General features: G+C 39.7%; 1 protein-coding gene across 1 annotated transcript in view; it reads left to right on the forward strand.

The window, feature by feature from the left end:
* Window positions 1-19,944, forward strand: part of LOC143280123 (TBC1 domain family member 2B-like) — a 66,044-nt gene extending 46,100 nt beyond the window's left edge. Inside the window, exons 16-20 of the mRNA XM_076584680.1 lie at window positions 1,882-2,058; window positions 4,419-4,553; window positions 6,541-6,618; window positions 7,062-7,248; window positions 17,941-19,944. Of these exons, the coding sequence (XP_076440795.1) occupies window positions 1,882-2,058; window positions 4,419-4,553; window positions 6,541-6,618; window positions 7,062-7,241 (570 nt within the window). The 3' untranslated portion in view covers window positions 7,242-7,248; window positions 17,941-19,944. The remainder of the gene's footprint in view (window positions 1-1,881; window positions 2,059-4,418; window positions 4,554-6,540; window positions 6,619-7,061; window positions 7,249-17,940) is intronic.
* Window positions 19,945-20,297: the final 353 nt, after the last annotated feature.

Consider the following 20,297-nt stretch of genomic DNA (forward strand, 5'->3'; position numbering starts at 1 on the left):
GTGGATCCACTGCAATGTTGAGATGAGGGGGTAGAGGAGGTGCAGGGTAATGTGGTGTGTGTGTGTGTGTGTGTGTGTTGGAGCTCATGTACGTTTATATGTATTTGACTGTGCTTTCATATCTGTGAAACTGCATGTTTTGTGCATATCTGTTATGCATGTGTGGGGGTATGTGTGAATGTGTGTCTTCATGTTTTACATTTATTTGCTTATTTATCATCATTGTTGTCTTATTTATTTATTTATTATTATTGTTATTATTTTATTATTATTATTATCATTACTACTACTTTTTTTTTATATCATAATTATTATTTATTTATTTATTTATTTATGTAAGCTTATCGATTATTTATTCACCTTTTTTTCTTTTTTTTTTTTTCTCAAGGCCTGACTAAGCGCGTTGGGTTAGGCTGCTGGTCAGGCATCTGCTTGGCAGATGTGGTGTAGCGTATATGGATTTGTCCGAACGCAGTGACGCCTCCTTGAGCTACTGAAACTGAAACTGTTGAGATGAGTAATGTCCCTTTGTAACTGCCTCATCTCTTGGGTTTCCAAGCATGGCAGAATAGACAGCCAAGACCGTTGGCTTTGTGTTCTTCAGCTATGTTGCATGATCATCAGTATTTGTACACTACATAACAGATCTACGATACATAAAACAAGAGAACATTTCACCAAGGCAACCATGTATTTTGTTCTGTATTGTCCATGTGTTCTGTGTGGCTTGTTCAGGATTAAAGAGGCTATGCCAGTCTTGAATAAAAGCTAATTTGTGTTTGCACATTTCTTCTGTCTTTGCTGGTGTGTGCACATGTCAAATGATCGGTATAAGGACAGGCCGGGCACTTCCTTTTTTGAGGAAGTGTCTGGGTTTGTTCCTGTGTACCTTTTATTTACCTGTGTGCTAGCTGAATCGGTAGCGTAAGCAGCACTGACTTAAGTTGTGTACCTTGTGAATGGAGAGAGTTACCACTCTTTACTATAGGTGTGTGTGTGTTTGTTTTGTGCAGTGAATGTTGACATACAGGTGTGTGTGTGTTTGTTTTGTGCAGTGAGTGTTGACATATAGGTGTGTGTGTGTTTGTTTTGTGCAGTGAGTGTTGACATATAGGTGTGTGTGTGTTTGTTTTGTGCAGTGAGTGTTGACATATAGGTGTGTGTGTTTGTTTTGTGCAATGAATGTTGACATATAAGTGTGTGTGTTTGTTTTGTGCAGTGAGTGTTGACATACAGGTGTGTGTTTGTTTTGTGCAGTGAGTGTTGACATACAGGTGTGTGTTTGTTTTGTGCAGTGAGTGTTGACATACAGGTGTGTGTTTGTTTTGTGCAGTGAGTGTTGACATATAGGTGTGTGTTTGTTTTGTGTAGTGAGTGTTGACATACAGGTGTGTGTGTGTTTTGTGTAGTGAGTGTTGACATATAGGTGTGTGTGTTTTGTGCAGTGAGTGTTGACAAATAGGTGTGTGTGTGTTTGTTTTGTGTAGTGAGTGTTGACATATAGGTTTGTTTTTGTTTCGTGCAATCAGTGTTGAATTATTTACGAAATATGTTGAAATACAGGGTGGGCCATGGGGTAGGTGGGAAGGGGTGTGGGGGGCGGGGGAGGTGGGGGGCAGGGGGGAGGGGGGGAGTTGTACAATTGTCTTGTCTTGGGCTGGCTGTTCTCAGTCTGTGTGCAGCTTACAAAGCCACTGACCAGCCCCAGAAACAAACAAACAAAAAAACAAAAAAAACCCACAGAAGCACATTTTTAAGTGCATTGGGTTCTGCTGCTAGGTTCTAGGCACCTACCTCACAGATGTGGTGTAGTGTATAAGGATCTGTCCAAATGCAGAGTGATGCCTCCTTGACAGAACTGAAAACTGTAACTTTGTGCAGCGAGTGTTGAAGGAACTGGTGGCGGAGAAGCTGCCGAAGCTGCACACTCACTTTGAGCAGCATGACGTGGACCTCTCGCTGTACACCTTCAACTGGTTCCTCACCATTTTTGTCGACAACATCCGACCCGAAACTTTCCTCCGCTGTTGGGATGCCCTCTTGTATGAGGGTAGCAAGGTACATTTTGTTTTGTTGTCTTTTATATATATATATATATATATATTTTTTTTTTGCAAGGTAGGCAGCCTGTTGTGCAAATGACCCTGTGTTTGTGAAGTGTTTAGAGCTTGGTCTCCAACCGAGGACAGGCGCTGTATAAGTAGCCAAGTCATCATCATCATGTGGGACTTCTTTGATAACGACATGGTGAGTGTTGCAGAGCAGGTTCTCCCTTTTTGCAAGTCAATCAAATCTTGGTTTTGAGTCTTGGCACATTATATTAGTCAGTCAGTCTGTCAGTGTGTCAGTTGATCAGACAGAGAAACAAGATACTGCATTGGACTAAAAAAAAAAAAAAAGAAAAGTCCTCTGAATGCCTTTGATAGAAGATTTAGATCTGTTCATTAAATCCAAGGAGTCATTTGATGGAAACGTAATTTCTCCAATAAATTGAATGTATTATGGTATTTGGCTGGTAATGGGTAATAGGTACTGTTTGTTCTGTTCATTGGGACTGCAGATCTGCAAGCTGTGTTTGTTAGTGGTTTTTGTAAAACAGTTAAAGAAATTAATGGTAGAGCCTGACATTGTTGGAGTTCTCATTGTGTTCTGACAGTTAAGTTCGTGTACGTCACACACTTTGAATTGTCACTGCAGTTGAAAGTTGTTTGTATGGAATTGTCAAGTTGTCTTTGGTAGTTGAAGGGTCTGTTTGTGAGCTTGACATTGTTAGAACTGTACAATGAATTGTCATTGTCAGAACTGTACACTGTTTGAATTGTCATTTGTGTGGAAAGTTCTGTTTGTGAATGTGAAATTGTTAGAACTACACACTGTTGAATTATCAATGCAGTTGAAAGTTCTGTTTGTGAATGTGACATTGTTAGAACTGTACACTGTTTGAATTGTCACTTCAATGGAAAGTTCTTTTCATGAGTGTTACATTGTTAATACTATGCACTGTTTGAATTGTCACTTTAGTGGAAGGTTCTGTTTGTGAATAACACATTATTAGAGCTGCACACTGTTTGGATTGTCACTTTGGTAGAAAGTTCTTTTCATGAATGTGGCATTGTTAGGACTATACACTGTTTGAATTGTCACTTTAATGGAAAGTTCTGTGTGTGAATGGGAAATTGTTAGAACTGTACACTGTTTGAATTGCTACTTTAGTGGAAAGTTCTGTTTGTGAATGTGACATAGAACTACACTGTTTGAATTGTCACTGCAGTTGAAAGTTCTGTTTGTGAGTGTGACATTGTTAGATCTCTACACTGTTTGAATTGGTCAAAGGGCTTTTCAGTATCAAGCACCTTCTGTCTGGAATTCTCTTCCTCTGGAGCTCGGGCACTCATCAACGCTGTCCTCTTTCAAAGGAAAACTTAAAACCCACCTGTTCAAAATGGCCTTTCGATGTGAGGAAGCATAGTCCGTTGTATGTCTCCTCCCACCCTCTGCACTCCTCCCTGTGTTCCCCCTCCATTGGTGTATTCCTGTGGTGCGTGTGTGTGTGTGTGTGTGTGTGTGTGTGTGTGTGTAGGGGGTGTGTTTTGTGCCATTTTCCTGCGATTATTCATATCGGCAATTTGTAGTATTGTATTGGTTTATATAGATGTTTTCCCACTTCTATGTCCTCATGTGCTCTTGTGTGTGGTATACACTGTTGTATATGTTTTATCTCATGTGAGGTGCTTAGAGGCCATCATATGGGGAGTTCGCGCCATATAAGTACAATATATGATTATTATTATTATTATTATTTGTCAGTTTAGTGGAAAGTTCTTTTTATTAGTGTGACATTGTTAGAACTGTACACTGTTTGTATCATCACTTTATTTGGAAAGTTCTGTGTGTAAGTGTGAAATTGTTCAAACTATACGCTGTTTGAATTATCACTGAAGTTGAAAGTTCTGTTTGTGAATGTGACATTGTTAGAACTATACTCCGTTTGAATTGTCACTTTAGTGGAAAGTTCTCTTCATGAGTGTGACATTGTTCGAACTCTGCACTGTTTGAATTTGGTGGAAAGTTTGGTTCACGAGTGTTACATTGTTAGGGCTGTACACTGAATTGTCACATAGTGGAAAGTTCTGTTTGTGAGTGTGACATTGTCAGAACTGTACACTGTTTGAATCGTCACTTTAGTGGAAAGTTTTGTTTGTGAATGTGAAATTGATAGATCTGTACACTGTTTGAATTGTCACAGCAGTTGAACATTCTGTTTGTGAATGTGACATTGTTAGTCTGTCATGGTCTGCATTGTCACTGCCACTGAATGTTCTGTTTGTGAGTGTGACACTGGTTCATTTTGTCCTCGCTAGTTGGAGGTTCTGTTTTTTTTAGCACAGTATTGTTAGTGCTGACCTTTTGTGTTGAAGGTCCTGTTCCGATTTGGCCTGGCTTTCCTGAAGTATGCTGAGGAAGACATTCTGAAGCTGATGGAGGCTCCCCAGATCTATCGCTACATGCGTATGTTGGGTGAGAAGGTCACCAACATCAAGAGAATTGCTCAGGTTGGTTGAGTTTCTGTTTGTGTGGCGCAGTATACATACAACAGGGCTTTGTCTGATAGAGGAATGTGGTTGTGGGGTGGGTGTGCGTTTGTGAGTGTGTGTGTGTGTGTGTGTGTTGTCTACTGTCAGAAATTTGATTGTTTCTTGTTGTTTCCGTGTTGTTTCTTGTTTTTCCTGTGTTCGTGTGAAGTTGGCAGTGTGAACTCACAACATGAGCATGGACATTTTCACAGGCCATATATAAATCAAGATCATTTCATCACTCAGGAAGGTTGGATGGTGCATTATTGTTAGCTTATCATTCACCAGTATTTAGCTGTATTTGAAAGTTCAACAATTACGTTTTTTTTGTTCTTATATCATGTGCGAGTAAGGTACTCATCCATATGAGTAAGGTAGATAATCTCATAACAGTTTCAGAATCCAAACAATGATTGACATGTATGAGCATCTTCATGGGTAGAACTTACCGAGAGCTGCCTTTAGTTGCTCATCATTCATTTCCTGTGTCATACAGTCAGGATTAAGTCGTGTGCATACACTCTCATGCTCATCAGAGGGGAGTTTTCCTCAGAATTATGCCAGGGGCAACCTTTTTTGTTATCATGAGTTCTTTTGTGCATGCTAAGTACATGCTGCACATGTGACCTCGATTTCTCGTCTTATCCAACAGACTCTTTGCCAGATCATCCCTCAGGTTAGTGGAGGGGGAGCATACTCTGATGAGTGTGGAGTTCGATCCTGTACACTCAGGTTCCCTTGCTTCACAGGTGTGTGTGTGTGACCACATGGCCACCACTCCACAGATGTGATGAGAAACAGACTGATGTTTATGTGGGTGTGGCAGCAGGTGACAGTGGTCATCGCTTTGTTTGATGCCCAGATCGCTTTGTTTGATGCCCAGATCACTTTGTTTTGATGCCCAGATTGCTTTGTTTGATGCCCAGATTGCTTTGTTTGATGTCCAGATCACTTTGTTTGATGTCCAGATCACTGTTTGATGCCCAGATTGCTTTGTTTGATGTCCAGATCATGCCCAGATTACTTTGTTTGATGCCCAGATCGCTTTGTTTGATGTCCAGATCACTTTGTTTGATGCCCAGATTGCTTTGTTTGATGTCCAGATCATGCTCAGATCGCTTTGTTTGATGCCCAGATCGCTTTGTTTGATGCCCAGATCATGCCCAGATTGCTTTGTTTGATGCCCAGATCATGCCCAGATCGCTTTGTTTGATGCCCAGATCGCTTTGTTTGATGCCCAGATCATGCCCAGATTGCTTTGTTTGATGTCCAGATCGCTTTGTTTGATGTCCAGATCGCTTTGTTTGATGCCCAGATTGCTTTGTTTGATGCCCAGATCATGCCCAGATTGCTTTGTGTGATGCCCAGATCACTTTGATGCCCAGATCGCTTTGTTTGATGCCCAGATCACTTTGATGACCAGATCACTTTTATAATGCTAAGATGGCTTTGTTTGATGACCAGATCACTTTTATAATGCTAAGATGGCTTTGTTTGATGACCAGATCACTTTTATAATGCTAAGATGGCTTTGTTTGATGCCCAGATCACTTTGTTTGATGCCAAGATCACTTTGATTTGATGCACAGATCACTTTGATTTGATGCACAGATCACTTTGATTTGATGCACAGATCACTTTGATGCACAGATAACCTTCCATGACTTTTTGTGATGCACAGATCACTTTGATGCACAGATAACCTTCCATGACTTTTTGTGATGCACAGATCACTTTGATGCACAAACCTTCCATGACTTTTTGTGATGCACAGATCACTTTGATGCACAGATAACCTTCCATGACTTTTTGTGATGCACAGATCACTTTGATGCACAGATAACCTTCCATGACTTTTTGTGATGCACAGATCACTTTGATGCACAGATAACCTTCCATGACTTTTTGTGATGCACAGATCACTTTGATGCACAGATAACCTTCCATGACTTTTTGTGATTCACAGATCGCCTTCCATGACCTGAACCCCTTCCCCATGCGGGTCATCAGCAACAAGAGAGTCCATCACATGCAGATGGTGCAGGTAAGGTCTGCGCGGGGCAGTGCTTGGAAGGATGTCTCTCTCTCTCTCTTTCTTTCTTCTCTCTTTCTTTCTTCTCTCTTTCTCCTGTCATGGGAGAGTGTCTCCCTCTCTCTCTCTCTTTTCTTGGGAGAGTGTCTCTCACATTCTTCTCTTGCGAGAGTGTCAGTCATGGAATCGGAAAATACTAGTGCTTGAGCATTCTTGTATTTCGATGGGTATTACTTTGTAATGGTCATTGTGAAATATCATCTGTTGAGAGAATGTAACCTTCTTGGCAAGGGGAAAAATGTATTGATAGATAATGATAATGATAATAATACATATATATCCCCCACCCACCCCCAACCCCCCATCCCAACCCCATCCCCTTCCCAAATAGAATTCAAAGCACTGGCAAAAAAAAAAAAAAAAAAAAAAAAACCCAAAAAAAACATACTGTGCAGGAGGAGCTACGAGAGCTGGAACTGATTCGCCAAGATTTCCAGTCGTCCCATTCCCCAGGAACGCGGGAAGGGTACATCAGCGAGGATGACCTGGACCTCGATGAAATGGTGGAGGAAGAGGAGTCAGTTGTTGAGGTGGAGGAGGTGGAACTCGAAGCGCAGGAGAGCGGTTCTTCATGATCGGAAGGTGGTTTACTATTGTGCTTGAGAGAATTTTCACCTGTTTGTGTGTGTGTGTGTAGGTGTGTGTGTGTGTTTGTGTCTGTGTCTATGTTTTCTTTGTGAGTGTCAGTCTGTATATGTTTTCTGTTGTGTGTATGCATGTGTGTATTGAAAATTCATCTAAACCATAGCAGTCACCTTCATAATTATAATTAATTTAAATCATTGCAATCACTTTCATAGATTTTTGTTCTTTTTGATTTTGTTTTGTTCTTGCTTTTCTTCTGATTGTTTTTTTTTTCAAGCTGTGATTTCTCATCAGTTTTTAACCAATTTTGTGACTTATTGTGTGTGTGTGATTTTTGTGTATGTGCACATGTGACATGCTGCCATAATTACGTCAGTGTCACATGGTCACCACTACCTGCATTGTTGATAGAGGGGTGGCAGAGGAGAGAAAGAAGGAGAAACGGCCAGTCATCCATTCAGAGGAGGGGAAGAAGAAAAGGATTGTGGCGGTGAAAGAGAGCCGGAAAGACAGCAACGGAGACAGGGGAAAGGAACGAAAGAAAGGCAGTGGTCTACAGTGGTCTTGTTTTTTTTTTTTTTTGTTTTTTTTGCTGCCCCATCATCTGCACCATTCCAGTGGCATTACTCCCACGCCGCTCATTTACATTCCCCCATACACGGCCACACCCGGGATCGTCCGTCGCAGTTCCAGCGTCGGCAATCCACAGGGAACCATCAATGTTAGGTCGCCAGGAGGCCTGTTCTGATTTAACGTACTTAGGACACCACCTACTAAGCCCCCTACTAACGACAATAATGGCTTAGTCGCGGAGCCAGACTGAGTGAGCGTCTCCCCCAGAGTGGAGACTGCCACCACGTCCTTCAAACAACAGCCCCCCCCATGAATCTGCTGACATTGACGACATTGACAGGACTCACCCCAAGCACAGAAGTGGAGGGGTTGTGGTCTTGATTTTTGTTTGAACTTTTTTAGCCCTGTGTCCAGACATTGCTCCGGCATCAAAATTCATCGCGTTGAAACAGTTTTCACATTTCTGCATAAACTGCAAAGAAAGGGAAGTAAGTTCTGCAGCATTTCTGGGTGTGTCCACATGTAATCTGGTGGAAACAGTTTAGTTTCTGTGTTTTTTGTATTTGTATTTGTATTTCTTTTTATCACAACAGACTTTTCTGTGTGAAATTCGGGTTGCTCTCCCCAGGGAGAGCGTGTCGCTATACTACAGCGCCACCCTTTTTTTTTGTTGTATTTTTCCTGCGTGCAGTTTTATTTGTTTTTTCCTATCAAAGTGGATTTTTCTGCAGAATTTTGCCAGGAACAACCCTTTTGTTGCCATGGGTTCTTTTACGTGCGCTAAGTGCATGCTGCACACGGGACCTTGGTTTATCGTCTCATCCGAATGACTAGCGTCCAGACCACCACTCAAGGTCTAGTGGAGGTGGAGAAAATTATCGGCGGCCGAGCCGTGATTCGAACCGGCGCGCTCAGATTCTCTCGCTTCCTAGGCGGATGTGTTACCTTTAGGCCATCACTCTGCATCAGTATGGCATGGAAGCCTGCTGAGGCTGTGAACTCCCAAGGTTTGAATAAGTTACTGTTTTGTTGTGTTTTTTTGTTTGTTTTATAGAAATCTCTATGAATCACTGTATGATGAAGATGTGATTGATTTTGCCCATGTGTCAAAAACATTGATTGATGAGACTATGGCTTTGGGAAAAGAATCGCTGTTTCCCAGACATAATTCTTTCAATCGTTTTTTGGGTTTTTTTTATGCTCATGATCAACTGCAGCAAAATTGCCAGGAAAGAAGTAATGACCATAACGACATAAAGAAGAGAGAATACGCCAAAGGATAGGGTTTATTGAAAACCGTCTTGTAATAAATAATGAACTGCCCTTCATTGTGAGTTGATCCCATTGTACATACATTGAAGGCTTTATGCTGCTGGGTGTGCGACTGTGGCACTTAGATTATCTTTTGGATTACCTCTGGGACAAAACAGACCAATATAAATACAGGGCCTGTTTGTTTGCCATTTATTATCACCAGACAATCAGACTGTTCCCTCTGTGTGTGTGTGTGTGTGTGCCTGTGCCTGTGCATCTCTGCTTGTGTCCGTATATCCTTAGATTTCAAATAATCAAGTAATTTGTGTAAACTGTGCTTTGTATATATATCAGTGTATGATTTAATGTGAACTGTTTTTTTTTTGTCAGCAGTATGGAGTGTGTGGCTGGTAATTGTGGATGTTGAAAAGAACTCCAAGCACTTGAGAACCCTTTCTCCTCTCCACCAAATTGCCACACACATTGAATTACTCAGTTTTATTCAATCACTTCCACATGTGTGTGTGTGTGCGTGTGCACATGTGAGTGCATCTATGTGTGTGTGTGTGTGTTTGTGTGAGTGTGTGTGTGTGTGTGTGCATGCACATACATTTAAACAAAACTCCACAGGTTCGCATGCTCGTGTGCAATGCAGTCACAAGCTATGATGAGTGCATTAGCCAAGTGGGTAGGGTGCTGGATCTTCAATCTGAGAATCCAAGATTCGATTCCTGGTTGCTGGCCCTGATAGCTGAAAGTTACAGGTGGAGGTGTTTCCGATCTCACAGATCAATATACATGCAGACCTGCAGGTGCATGCACACAAAGGGGATTCGAGCACTTGCAGGTCTGTTGATCTGTGAGACCTGCAAGTGCTTGAATCCCCTTCTGTGTGTATGCGCACACTTGCAGAAGATGAGGTGCGCTTGTTAAAGATCCTGCAATCCATGTCAGCATTTGATACCCAGTGTGCACACTCTGGAAAACAGAGTATGGCTACTTGCTTCATGGGAAAAAACGGGTATGCCCATGAAAGGCCACTGGTAGATAGAAGCAGTGTATGTTGGAGCTGCAGCCCACGAACGCAGAAAGGAAGAAATACACAATGTACATGTGTGTATGCAGGTAAACTCAAGATCAGCCGTTCAAATTTGCGTAGTGAAAGCTGTCCCAAATATATTGAAGTATGAATGCTAAAACACGCACAGGCACACACAGAAACACACAGAAACTAACACACACACACACACACACACACACACACACACACACACATCACAATCATAAACACATGCAGTGAAATGTGGAAAATACACACATATACATACATTCACAGTGATAAATGAATATCATTGCAATAATATGTGCTGTCTTGCCTTTAATTTTGACAGTATATTGTAATGATACCAGTTTTCTGTAACATTTTATTCAAAGTTGCATTGAATAGTTTGTGTCATTTGTACAGCTTTGGATGCGCACTGTTTCATACTTCTGAGTTACAACTGTTTGTATCAGGTGTTTTTTTTCCCATTATTATTTTCCTTTTTGTATTGATGATGATGTTCATACCTTAATGCATTATGCTTAGAATATGTCTTCAGAGATTGTTTGGTGCTTATGTTTAAATAAAACCCTATGTTTTCAGTATGTTGATTTAGAACCAAAAAAAAAAAAATAAGATTAGAAGTAAGTTTGGTTTGTGCTGATAAAGTAAATGATTTATGACTGTTCCGGATTGTTTTATGTGCCTTGTCAAAGATGGAAAAAAGTATTAAGAGGTCTAGACAGATACAGAGAGAGGGGCCTGGAGAGGGGGAGAGAGAGAGGGTTCGGATTTGGATTCGGATTCAGGTGATTTATTCATATAGGCCATTGCACTCATGAAGGGATGCAGTATACAACATTATTAAACATGCAAGTGCACAGGTGAAACAATCATCAAAGGAATTATGATATCATTATTGATCTTAACTTAAATGCTTTATATATGTAAATGGACAAATTCTTTACAATGCTTTCTTTATTAGATGCCATCAACAGACTTAGCTGAAATTGATTTGGAAACTTAAAATACTTTCGTGGAATATACTGTTCTCTTAATTTACTTAAAGCAGTACAACATAAAATAAAGTGTAACTCATTTTCAACACCACTTCTACACAGAGGGCAATTCAACTCATCCACAGAATGCTTTCGGTACCAATGATAATGTTGAGCAATTTCTGAAATACCTAATTTAAATCTTGCCATTATGAATTTTAAATGTTTGTCTAAGCTAATTTGCAAGTGCGTTTTCACTTCATGAATATTACAAAATGTTCTGTACATTTCAAACCGGTCGCTGTCTTCCTTATATGAGTTCCATTCCTGCCACCTGCAAACAATCAATCTTTCTTTAAATTCAATGAGAAACTGTTTAATTTCCTGGACACCTTGATTCATCCATACATATCCAAAACCATATTGGTATGATTTACATCGAATATTTGACGCCCAGTTTCTTTTGCCTTTTTCATCTAAATCATCTAACATCCTATAGGCTATACGTGGCAGTCTCTGATTATCCAATCTCGTTAACTTCAACCAATAATGAATACAACGTATCGTAGAATTTATGTATATTGGATATCTATTGGTTTCGCCATATACAAGATTATTGGGTGTTCGCATTTCAATCCCCAGAAACTTTTTTTAAAGCAAATAAGTGTACTTTTTCAATATGGCATGCTGAAGCACCACGCCCCAAAGTTCTGCACCGTACTGGACAATGGGTTGAACCAGTAAATCAAATAACTTGAGAAACAAAGATAAACTGTCATTATTCAAATTACGTAATTGTCGCAAAATACATAAAACTGCATTCTTACCTTTACTGGACAAATTGATACAGGTTGCAGTGAAGCTAAGTTTTGTTGAAAACAATGAGAGAGAGAGAGAGAGAGAGAGAGAGAGAGAGAGAGAGAGAGAGATGATTTATTCGTAATTTTTTGGGAGAGAGAGAGAGATGCTCATGTTATGTATGAAAGAGAAGTTTAATTAACTCTCTCCATACGAACGGCGAAAGAGATGACGTTAACAGCGTTTCACCCCAGTTACCATCATCAAAATATTGCAAGCGGAAGGCTCTTATACTGAAGAGGTGAATGTTGATAAAGAATACCACAATTCTGACGACGGAAGCTAAAGGTTGGGTCAGTCAGACACCCACTGGACATCCGAGGGGTCTGTATAGAGGAGAAGAGAGGACTGGCCGTACTGAGTGAGTTAAGAAGCGTCATCAAGACTTGTGGAGAGAGTGAGAAGAGTTACAGGCATACAGAGAACAGCAGTATGTTGTCTGCTTAATTTTAGATGCCAGTATAAACAGCAACAAAAAAAAGAGTCCAAATGCTTTTTAGTTATAATTTGAAAAAATGTACGAAAAAAAAAGTCCAAATGCTCGTTTGTCTTAATTTGAAAAATGTATGAAAAAACGTCCAAATGCTTGTTAGTCTTAATTTGAAAAAAATTGTCCATCCACATTATTTTGTTCCTAAAAATGTATGAAAAAAAAGTCCAAATGCTTGTTAGTCTTAATTTGAAAAAAATATCCATCCACATTATTTTGTTTCCTTCTCTGCTGCAGAATATGTATCATATACTACTGTCTATACTATATGTATATATGTTATACTTAAAAAAACAACAACAACCAGCAAACAAATGTGATTGTTGTGTTTCTGTTTTCCCATGATATCTGCTGCACAATTATCAGTCAGTGTTACATTATTCTGGTTTGATGGTAACGTTTGATTCTTGGGTCCAAGCTTAAAGATTGCCTTTGATACTCCTAGATCCTGTTTTCGTTCCGGACATTTCCAGCTAAGGCATTGAGGCTTTTTTTGGGGGGGTGGGGGGGTGGGGGGGGATGGGTGTTTCATGACATTTCTCTTTGCACGTTAGTGAAGTGTTGATTGCAGTTAGTTGTTGGAAGAAAGAGGAGCAGCTCACATACACAGCGTCTGCTGCACCCACTGGAAAGACAATGAGGTCTTGAAGGGGAGGGTGAGAGATTATTGATTTATCATTTATGTTTGTGTCCTGCTTGCTTGTCAGTCAACCACAGTTCTCCATCCATCTCTGGCATCTGTTTCATGTTGGGTGTTTGTGAAAAAAATTTGTTTTCAAATTCTTGCCACTGATATTCCAGTCAATGATAAACGGATGTTTTACTATGAAAAACAGAGTTGTGTACGGAGTATTTGTGTGTGTGTGTTTTTTTTGGTTTTTTAGTTAGTTAGTTTGGTTGTTTTGTTGTTGTTGTTTGTTTGTTTTTTTGTGGGGGGGATGTGGGAGGGGTGTCAGATTCACTGTGTATCTTTTTAATATCTTAAAAACCATGGGTTCCCAAACTTTGTGTGTGTGTGGGAGAGAGGGTTGGGTGGGGGAGGGGGGTTTCATCCATTCATGCACAAATCTGATAATGCATCTGTTTGTGGTGTTCACTTTCATTATGTTATGTGCAGGTCTGTTTAAGGAATACGATCCATTTATTTCTTTGAATGTAATCCTCTGTGTTGGTCTCTGCATGGAGTACAATCCTCTGAATATTTCTCTGAATATAATCCTTTCTTTTTATAGATGATTTCAGTGCTTTCTCCAGATCCATAAACAACTTTATTTTACATTTTGCCTTCGTAAAAACAAACAACAACTACCATACACATTCTTCATTTTGAAGAATGCGCCTGGACAGAGGAATGAATGCCTGAAGGTATTATGAATGAAAAATAGAATAATAACTGAATAAGAATGAAGTGGAAAAACAGAGGGGTGTATAACAATGATAACGCAATAATCACAAACCTGAAAATATTTCAGATGAATAATGAAGTCTAACTTGTTTTCAGGTCATGATTGCTTGTTAGTTTTATGCCAGTGTTGCATGGAAATTAAGTATCGATCTCACCATGTGCCTTGAAACAAAATTTTTGATTTTTGCTTTTGTTTGTTTGTTTGCTTTGTTTCTCCATGCTATGCTGATTGTGTGTGTGTGTGTGTGTGTGTGTGTGTCTGTGTGTGTGTGTATGAATCTGACAACAAATGGTTTCAGTCAGTGTGTGTGTGTCTGCTTGTTGATGTTGTCACATGATAATGAGTTCTTTCTGTGAACTTGTGAAAAGGTGGTAATTACAGTACAAGAAGCGGCATGTAATATTGAATGCATCAACAACGGGTAGATCAAGGGAGTGCAAAAATGAGTGTGTGATACATTTGGAAGAGCCACAAAAATGGGTACATGCTTGCTGGATGAAAGTGATAAACAAACGAAAAAAGGAATGTTCATACCGGTTGAAGTGGAGGTGTGGTGTTCTTGAAACCAGATACGTCCATCATTTACTTGTATAATCTATGCTGTATATTGTATGATTAAACAGAGGCTTTTCTTGAGGACAGAAGTGCTTAAGGGAGCACAAACTATTCTGGATGTCTGCCTCGAACATCAGTTAGCAGAGAGAAACCATCTCCTTGATGGAATAGACGCAAGCTGACTGCTAACCGATCACATTGTTATATCATTGTGGGCAACCATCATGGCGAAGCAGACATGAACCCACAACCAAAATGTATCATCCATATGTTCAAGAGATTACCAAACATTATGAAGAAGTGTATGTATGTAAGTGAAGAAGAGATGACCAGAAATTGTGAAGAAGTGTATGTAAATGAAGAAGAGGTGACCAGAAATTGAGAAGTGTATGTAAATGAAGAATAGGTGACCAGAAATTGAACATGAGTGCAAAAGCACATGAGATCATGAATGTATCATCCACATGTTCAAGAGATGACCAGAAATTGTGAAGAAGTGTATGTAAATGAAGAAGAGGTGCCCAGGAATTGAACACGAGTACATAAACACTCGAAATCATAAAAAAGGAAGTCCCAGCATCCTTGTCTTCTGGAGTAGTTGATAAGGTCGTGTGGGGGAGGGGGCAGGGGGGGGGGGGGGGGGGGGGTATGGGGCGGGGACGGGTCTCTCAGTTCACGCAGAATGTATTGTCTGTGGAGGAAGGTGGGTGGGCAGTTTGAAGCTGAATGAATGTGAGAGGAAGTTTAGTCAGAGAAAGTCTCAGGTCAGCAGTATTGCCTTGCTGTTAGTATTGTGTGGATACAGCAGTATTGCCTTGCTGTTAGTGTTGTGTGGATACAGCAGTATTGCCTTGCTGTTAGTGTTGTGTGGATACACAATGGATGTCGTTTCATCTGCGGCATGTGCTTGTGGCCTTTTTCGTTCGTTGTGTATGATCCCGCCTTAATTTGGAAGTGCACGACTACAGTTGATGGTTTCATTTTGTACAGAATGTTCTGTTATGAATTCGGTCAACATATGTCGTTTGTCATCCAGCCAACTGCGAAGGCCATCGCAGGGCTGAGCCTTGGCACTTGACGTGAAGATTGGGAAAAAAAAATGATACTTTTGTGTGCAGAACTTGAAAAGGGATGTAGAGTGTACATTGTTTTGTGTTTTGAGAGATTAATTATGATAATCCAAATTTGTTTAAAGCGTTGCTCATATCATGTATTGTATAATAACTTTCACAAAGCTGTTCTGTGTAATGTGCATTGAATTGTGTTTAGTTAGGACAGGGTGTCGTTGACTGGGAAGCTGTTGAGTTTGAAGCTGTTCATGAACATAAACACATGTATCAGTAACAGGTTTGATTTGTTTAGCAAAAAATTACCCTAACTGAAGAGGGTGACAATTTTTCTTCTTCTTCTTTAAAAAAAAAATTTTTTTAATAGTTCCAGACATTTACCTTTGTGATGCCATATAGTTCTTATATCTGAAAAGAAAAGAAGAGAAATCAAAAGGTGCTCGATTTGAATTTGACGTCCGCATACTTTCTTTTCCAGGTGTTATAATAAAAGTTTATAATTTAGTGCGATGTCATATATATATGTCTGTCTCTTTGTAAATATACATTTATGCCTGTCTTTGAACTTGGATATATTCAGTTCGGTGACAATGTTCACATCGTCAACCAATGACAACGACAGTTTTAAATTCAAACATGGATTTTAAGCACAAAGTCGTCAGTAGAAACAAAAAGAGTCATAGCAATTTTCTTGTGGTTGAAAGAAGCGCTGATTAAACCTGCTGCTGCTAAAACTGCTATGACACTCTGTGTCTCTGGACCTTGCACTTGGAATGAGCTCCCTCTTTCACTTTGTTAAGTCTCTGCACTCAGCTTTTTCAAGTCTTGTCTCAAAACTCATGTCTTCCCAAAATAGCGCTGGCTGTTGTGCAAATGACCCTGTGTTTGTAAAGCGTTTTGAGCCTGGTCTGCGACAGAGGACAGGCACTACATAAGTATCCATATCATTCATCATCTATTCATACATCAGTGAGTTGAAAGCGTGTCTGATGTGTCACCACAGACCTCAGAATCACTGAGGGTGGCAGAGGGAGAATTTTGAAATCTGTTTATGAATTTCATCGGCCAGTTGTTTGATTATGACTTGATTCAAGGTCTTGGGATTCACAGACAGACACACACACACACATGTACACATGTGCACATACACACACCACACACACATACATGTATTTCTTTTGTTTTTATATGGTTTAGAAACCTTTACTGTGTATTTATTAAAGTCACTTTATGGCTTGGCAGGATATTTCTTTTTCACATATTCAATCATTTCTCGTGAAACCAATAGTGAATCTTGCTGAGACATAGTTTTTTTGTTGTTGTTATTTTTCTTTCTCTCTTTTTTTAAGATTTATAATTAGGAATGACAGAAAGATTCCTTTCATATGACCTGTTCCTTTCATCAAGGTCAGTGATGCGTCTGTTCTAAAATGTGACCATGAAAATGTGTCTGACCTAACATGATGTTACGGTCTCAAAGGAGGGGTTAGGGAAAGAGGTTAAACAGTGGTTTGCTTTTTTTTCGCTGCTGGAAAGTGTACCCAACTATTGTATTTGTATTTGTATTTCTTTTTATCACGACAGATTTCACTGTGTGAAATTTGGGCTGCTTTCCCCAGGGAGAGCACGTTGCTACACTACAGCGCCACCGATTTTTTTGGGTATTTTTTCCTGCGTGCGGTTTTATTTGTTTTTCCTATCGAAGTGGATTTTTCTACAGATTTTGCCAGGAACAATCTTTTTGTTGCCGTGGGTTCTTTTACGTGCGCTAACTCAATCAAATGAGAAAATGGTGCTTATTATTATCATCATCATAAAATGATGCTTATTATTATTATTATTGTTATTATTATTTCTTCTATGAGGCCTCCGAACATGACACACTGACAGAAACTGGATGCACTGGTGATTTATTCATTTCTTCCTGACAGTTTGTGTTTGAAGCCGTGTTTATAGCTGAACAGAAGGAGGGAACTTATTCCTGAAAAAATATCTCTGCCTATTGCATGTCCTGATGTTGTTTTGTGTTTTGTCTTTTTTTTTTTTTCATTGGTATTATGGTACAGGTACTCATTACAAATATGGTGAATTTGATTAAAATGTTTATATACACAGAGCATGACCAGACTCCAGCATGCACACTCACTTGCCAAACAAACTCACACTCACAGACAGACAGACAGACAGACACACATGTACACACACACATACAGACACACACACACACACACACACACACACACACACACACACACACAGGCACATGCACAGAGATATGCACACACACACACACACACACACACACACACACACACACACACAGATATGCACCAACTTTTTTTCTTTCTTCTTTTGCTGGGCCTCCAACCTCCTCTTTTTTTCCCCCCAAGTATTTCTTTCTCTCTTGAGGCATGCATTTCAAGCGTGTTCGATGATTGTATACAAGTGTGCGAGGCCAACAGAATCGCTGCAGCAGAGCAACGCAGACAGGCCAGGAAAAGCAGTGCCAGCAAGTCCCCGACAGCCGCCACCATCCCCTGTCCACACTGCGTCAGAACCTTCCGGGCGCGGATTGGCCTGACCAGTCATCTGCGCACCCACAGAGCCCAACCCACCCACCCCCAGGATGACTAGATGGTCCTCGTCGATCCCGACGGACGAACCACACAAGTGTGCAGAGACTTGCCACACGCTGAAGTCCCACATCCCTGTCCTGAAGTCGTCATCTGTGTTGAGAGTTTTCCGCAGTCCGTTGCTAACGTATGACAGTTTCAAATCTTTGTTGAAATGTTCTGTCAGTTTCTCAAGGCCTGACTAAGCGCGTTGGGTTACGCTGCTGGTCAGGCATCTGCTTGGCAGATGTGGTGTAGAGTATATGGATTTGTCCGAACGCAGTGACGCCTCCTTGAGCTACTGAAACTGAAACTGAAACTGAAGTTCCACATGCCTGTCCTGAAGTCGTCATCTGTGTTGAGAGTTTTCCGCAGTCCACTGCTAACGTATGACAGTTTCAAATCTTTGTTGAAATGTTCTGTCAGTTTTTGTTGTTGCAAGTTATTAGTTGCTCATGTAATTGTTTCAGAATCTTTGTTCAGCAGCCCAGTTGTTGCTCATGTAATTGTTTCAATTCTTTGTTCAGCAGTCCAGTTGTTTGGTTATAGTTTTGAGTTGCTCATTTTTAAGGATATTAGACTGGTTACATCACTTAATGTCTTTGCCCATTTTTTTTGTTTGTTTGTTTAATTTTGTTTTGTTTTTTAAATGAGATTCCACTCACTTTTTTTTCATTGTCTTGTACCAGACTTTGTATATGGACATTTGCTGACATTGGAACTCATACACACCAAGGCACACACACACACACACACACACACACACACAAACTGCCATTTTTAAAAACAGCAAAGTTTCAGTTGTTATTTGATACTATAAATGAAGCATTTTTGTTTGAAGTACATTTGAAATGATTCATTACTTTATACTTTTCATCTTTGTCTGCATGAAGTAACTTAACAAAGCGAATTTTTTGGTTGCATTTGTATGAATTTGTCTTAATACAGATTTTTCTATTCACTTTATTTTGAGATTTTCAAGCCTGATGGTTCTCTTAAATAGACTCATTTTGATGATGATGATTTAATGGTTTGGACTTTTTGAATATTATGGAAATATATATGTCTATTTGGTTAAAAAAAAAGTTTTGTGTGTGATGTATCTGATTCTCCTGTAATCCTTGAGAAGTAATTGAACCATGCTGCTTTTTTCATGAAAAAAAGACACACCTTAGATTATTTTCTTATTGTACGTGTGACAAACACATGTGTGTGTGTGTGTGTGTGTGTGTGTGTGTGTGTGTGTGTGTGTGTGTGTACTGGCTCTTATGCATATATGATAAAGTGTGAATATTTGTAATTGTGTGTGTGCGCGTGCATGTCAGACAGACAGTGAGAGAGAGCGAGAGAGTGGGGGGTGGGGTTTGAATGTCATATTCCAAGTCATTTTGGGTAAAGTAATAGAAGCGGGCAGTTTTCTGTTAGTGTTCTTGTATTATTTTGATGTGAGAGCTGATGGTACAAATCGTATGACACAATTACAGTATTATAGTTGGTGTGGAAATGCTTTACTGGGTAATTTTTGGTTTGATTCACATATCTATTTAAACAAATTGTTATGGTCTTTATATATTAATCACTCAGTTATTCAGCTATCTGCTTCTTTGTTTACATGTTTGTTTCTCTTTCTTGAGTTTTCTATTATTTGCTGATGTGGTCTATTTTTCCCAATTGCAGAAGTTTTTTTGTTTTTTTTTATAATAATTATGTGGAATTTGCGTGTATCTTTATTTGGATTGCAGAATTCCCAGTGTGTGAATAAATTCAAATCAGAGCACATGTTTGCATTGTGTTTACATCTGTGTAGTAAAATTGTTTGTGTTTTAAGGTGTGTGTGTGCGTGTGTGTTCGTTCGTTCTTTAGTTTAACGTCTTTTCACTCTAAGTGATATTAGACGAGGATAAGGAAAAAAAATCGAGGGGGAGGAGGGCGGGCGGGGGGGGGGGGGGGGGAATTACTGTGTACTCATGCGAGTAAGTGAAAGTGTGTGTGTGTGTGTGTGTGTGTGTTACATATAGAAAATGATTGATTTAAGTTTTATTTTAAAAAAAAACAAAAGCAGTATAACATATTTCTAATGAAAAACTAACAACTATAACAGCGAACTAACTGGACTATTTATATAATATGTTGATGGCGATGATGATGGTGATGAATGTTCATTGTGGAGGACACATACCATGCACTTCTA

This window comes from Babylonia areolata, chromosome 3, assembly GCF_041734735.1.
Source record: "Babylonia areolata isolate BAREFJ2019XMU chromosome 3, ASM4173473v1, whole genome shotgun sequence".
NCBI classification, from domain to species: domain Eukaryota; kingdom Metazoa; phylum Mollusca; class Gastropoda; order Neogastropoda; family Buccinidae; genus Babylonia; species Babylonia areolata.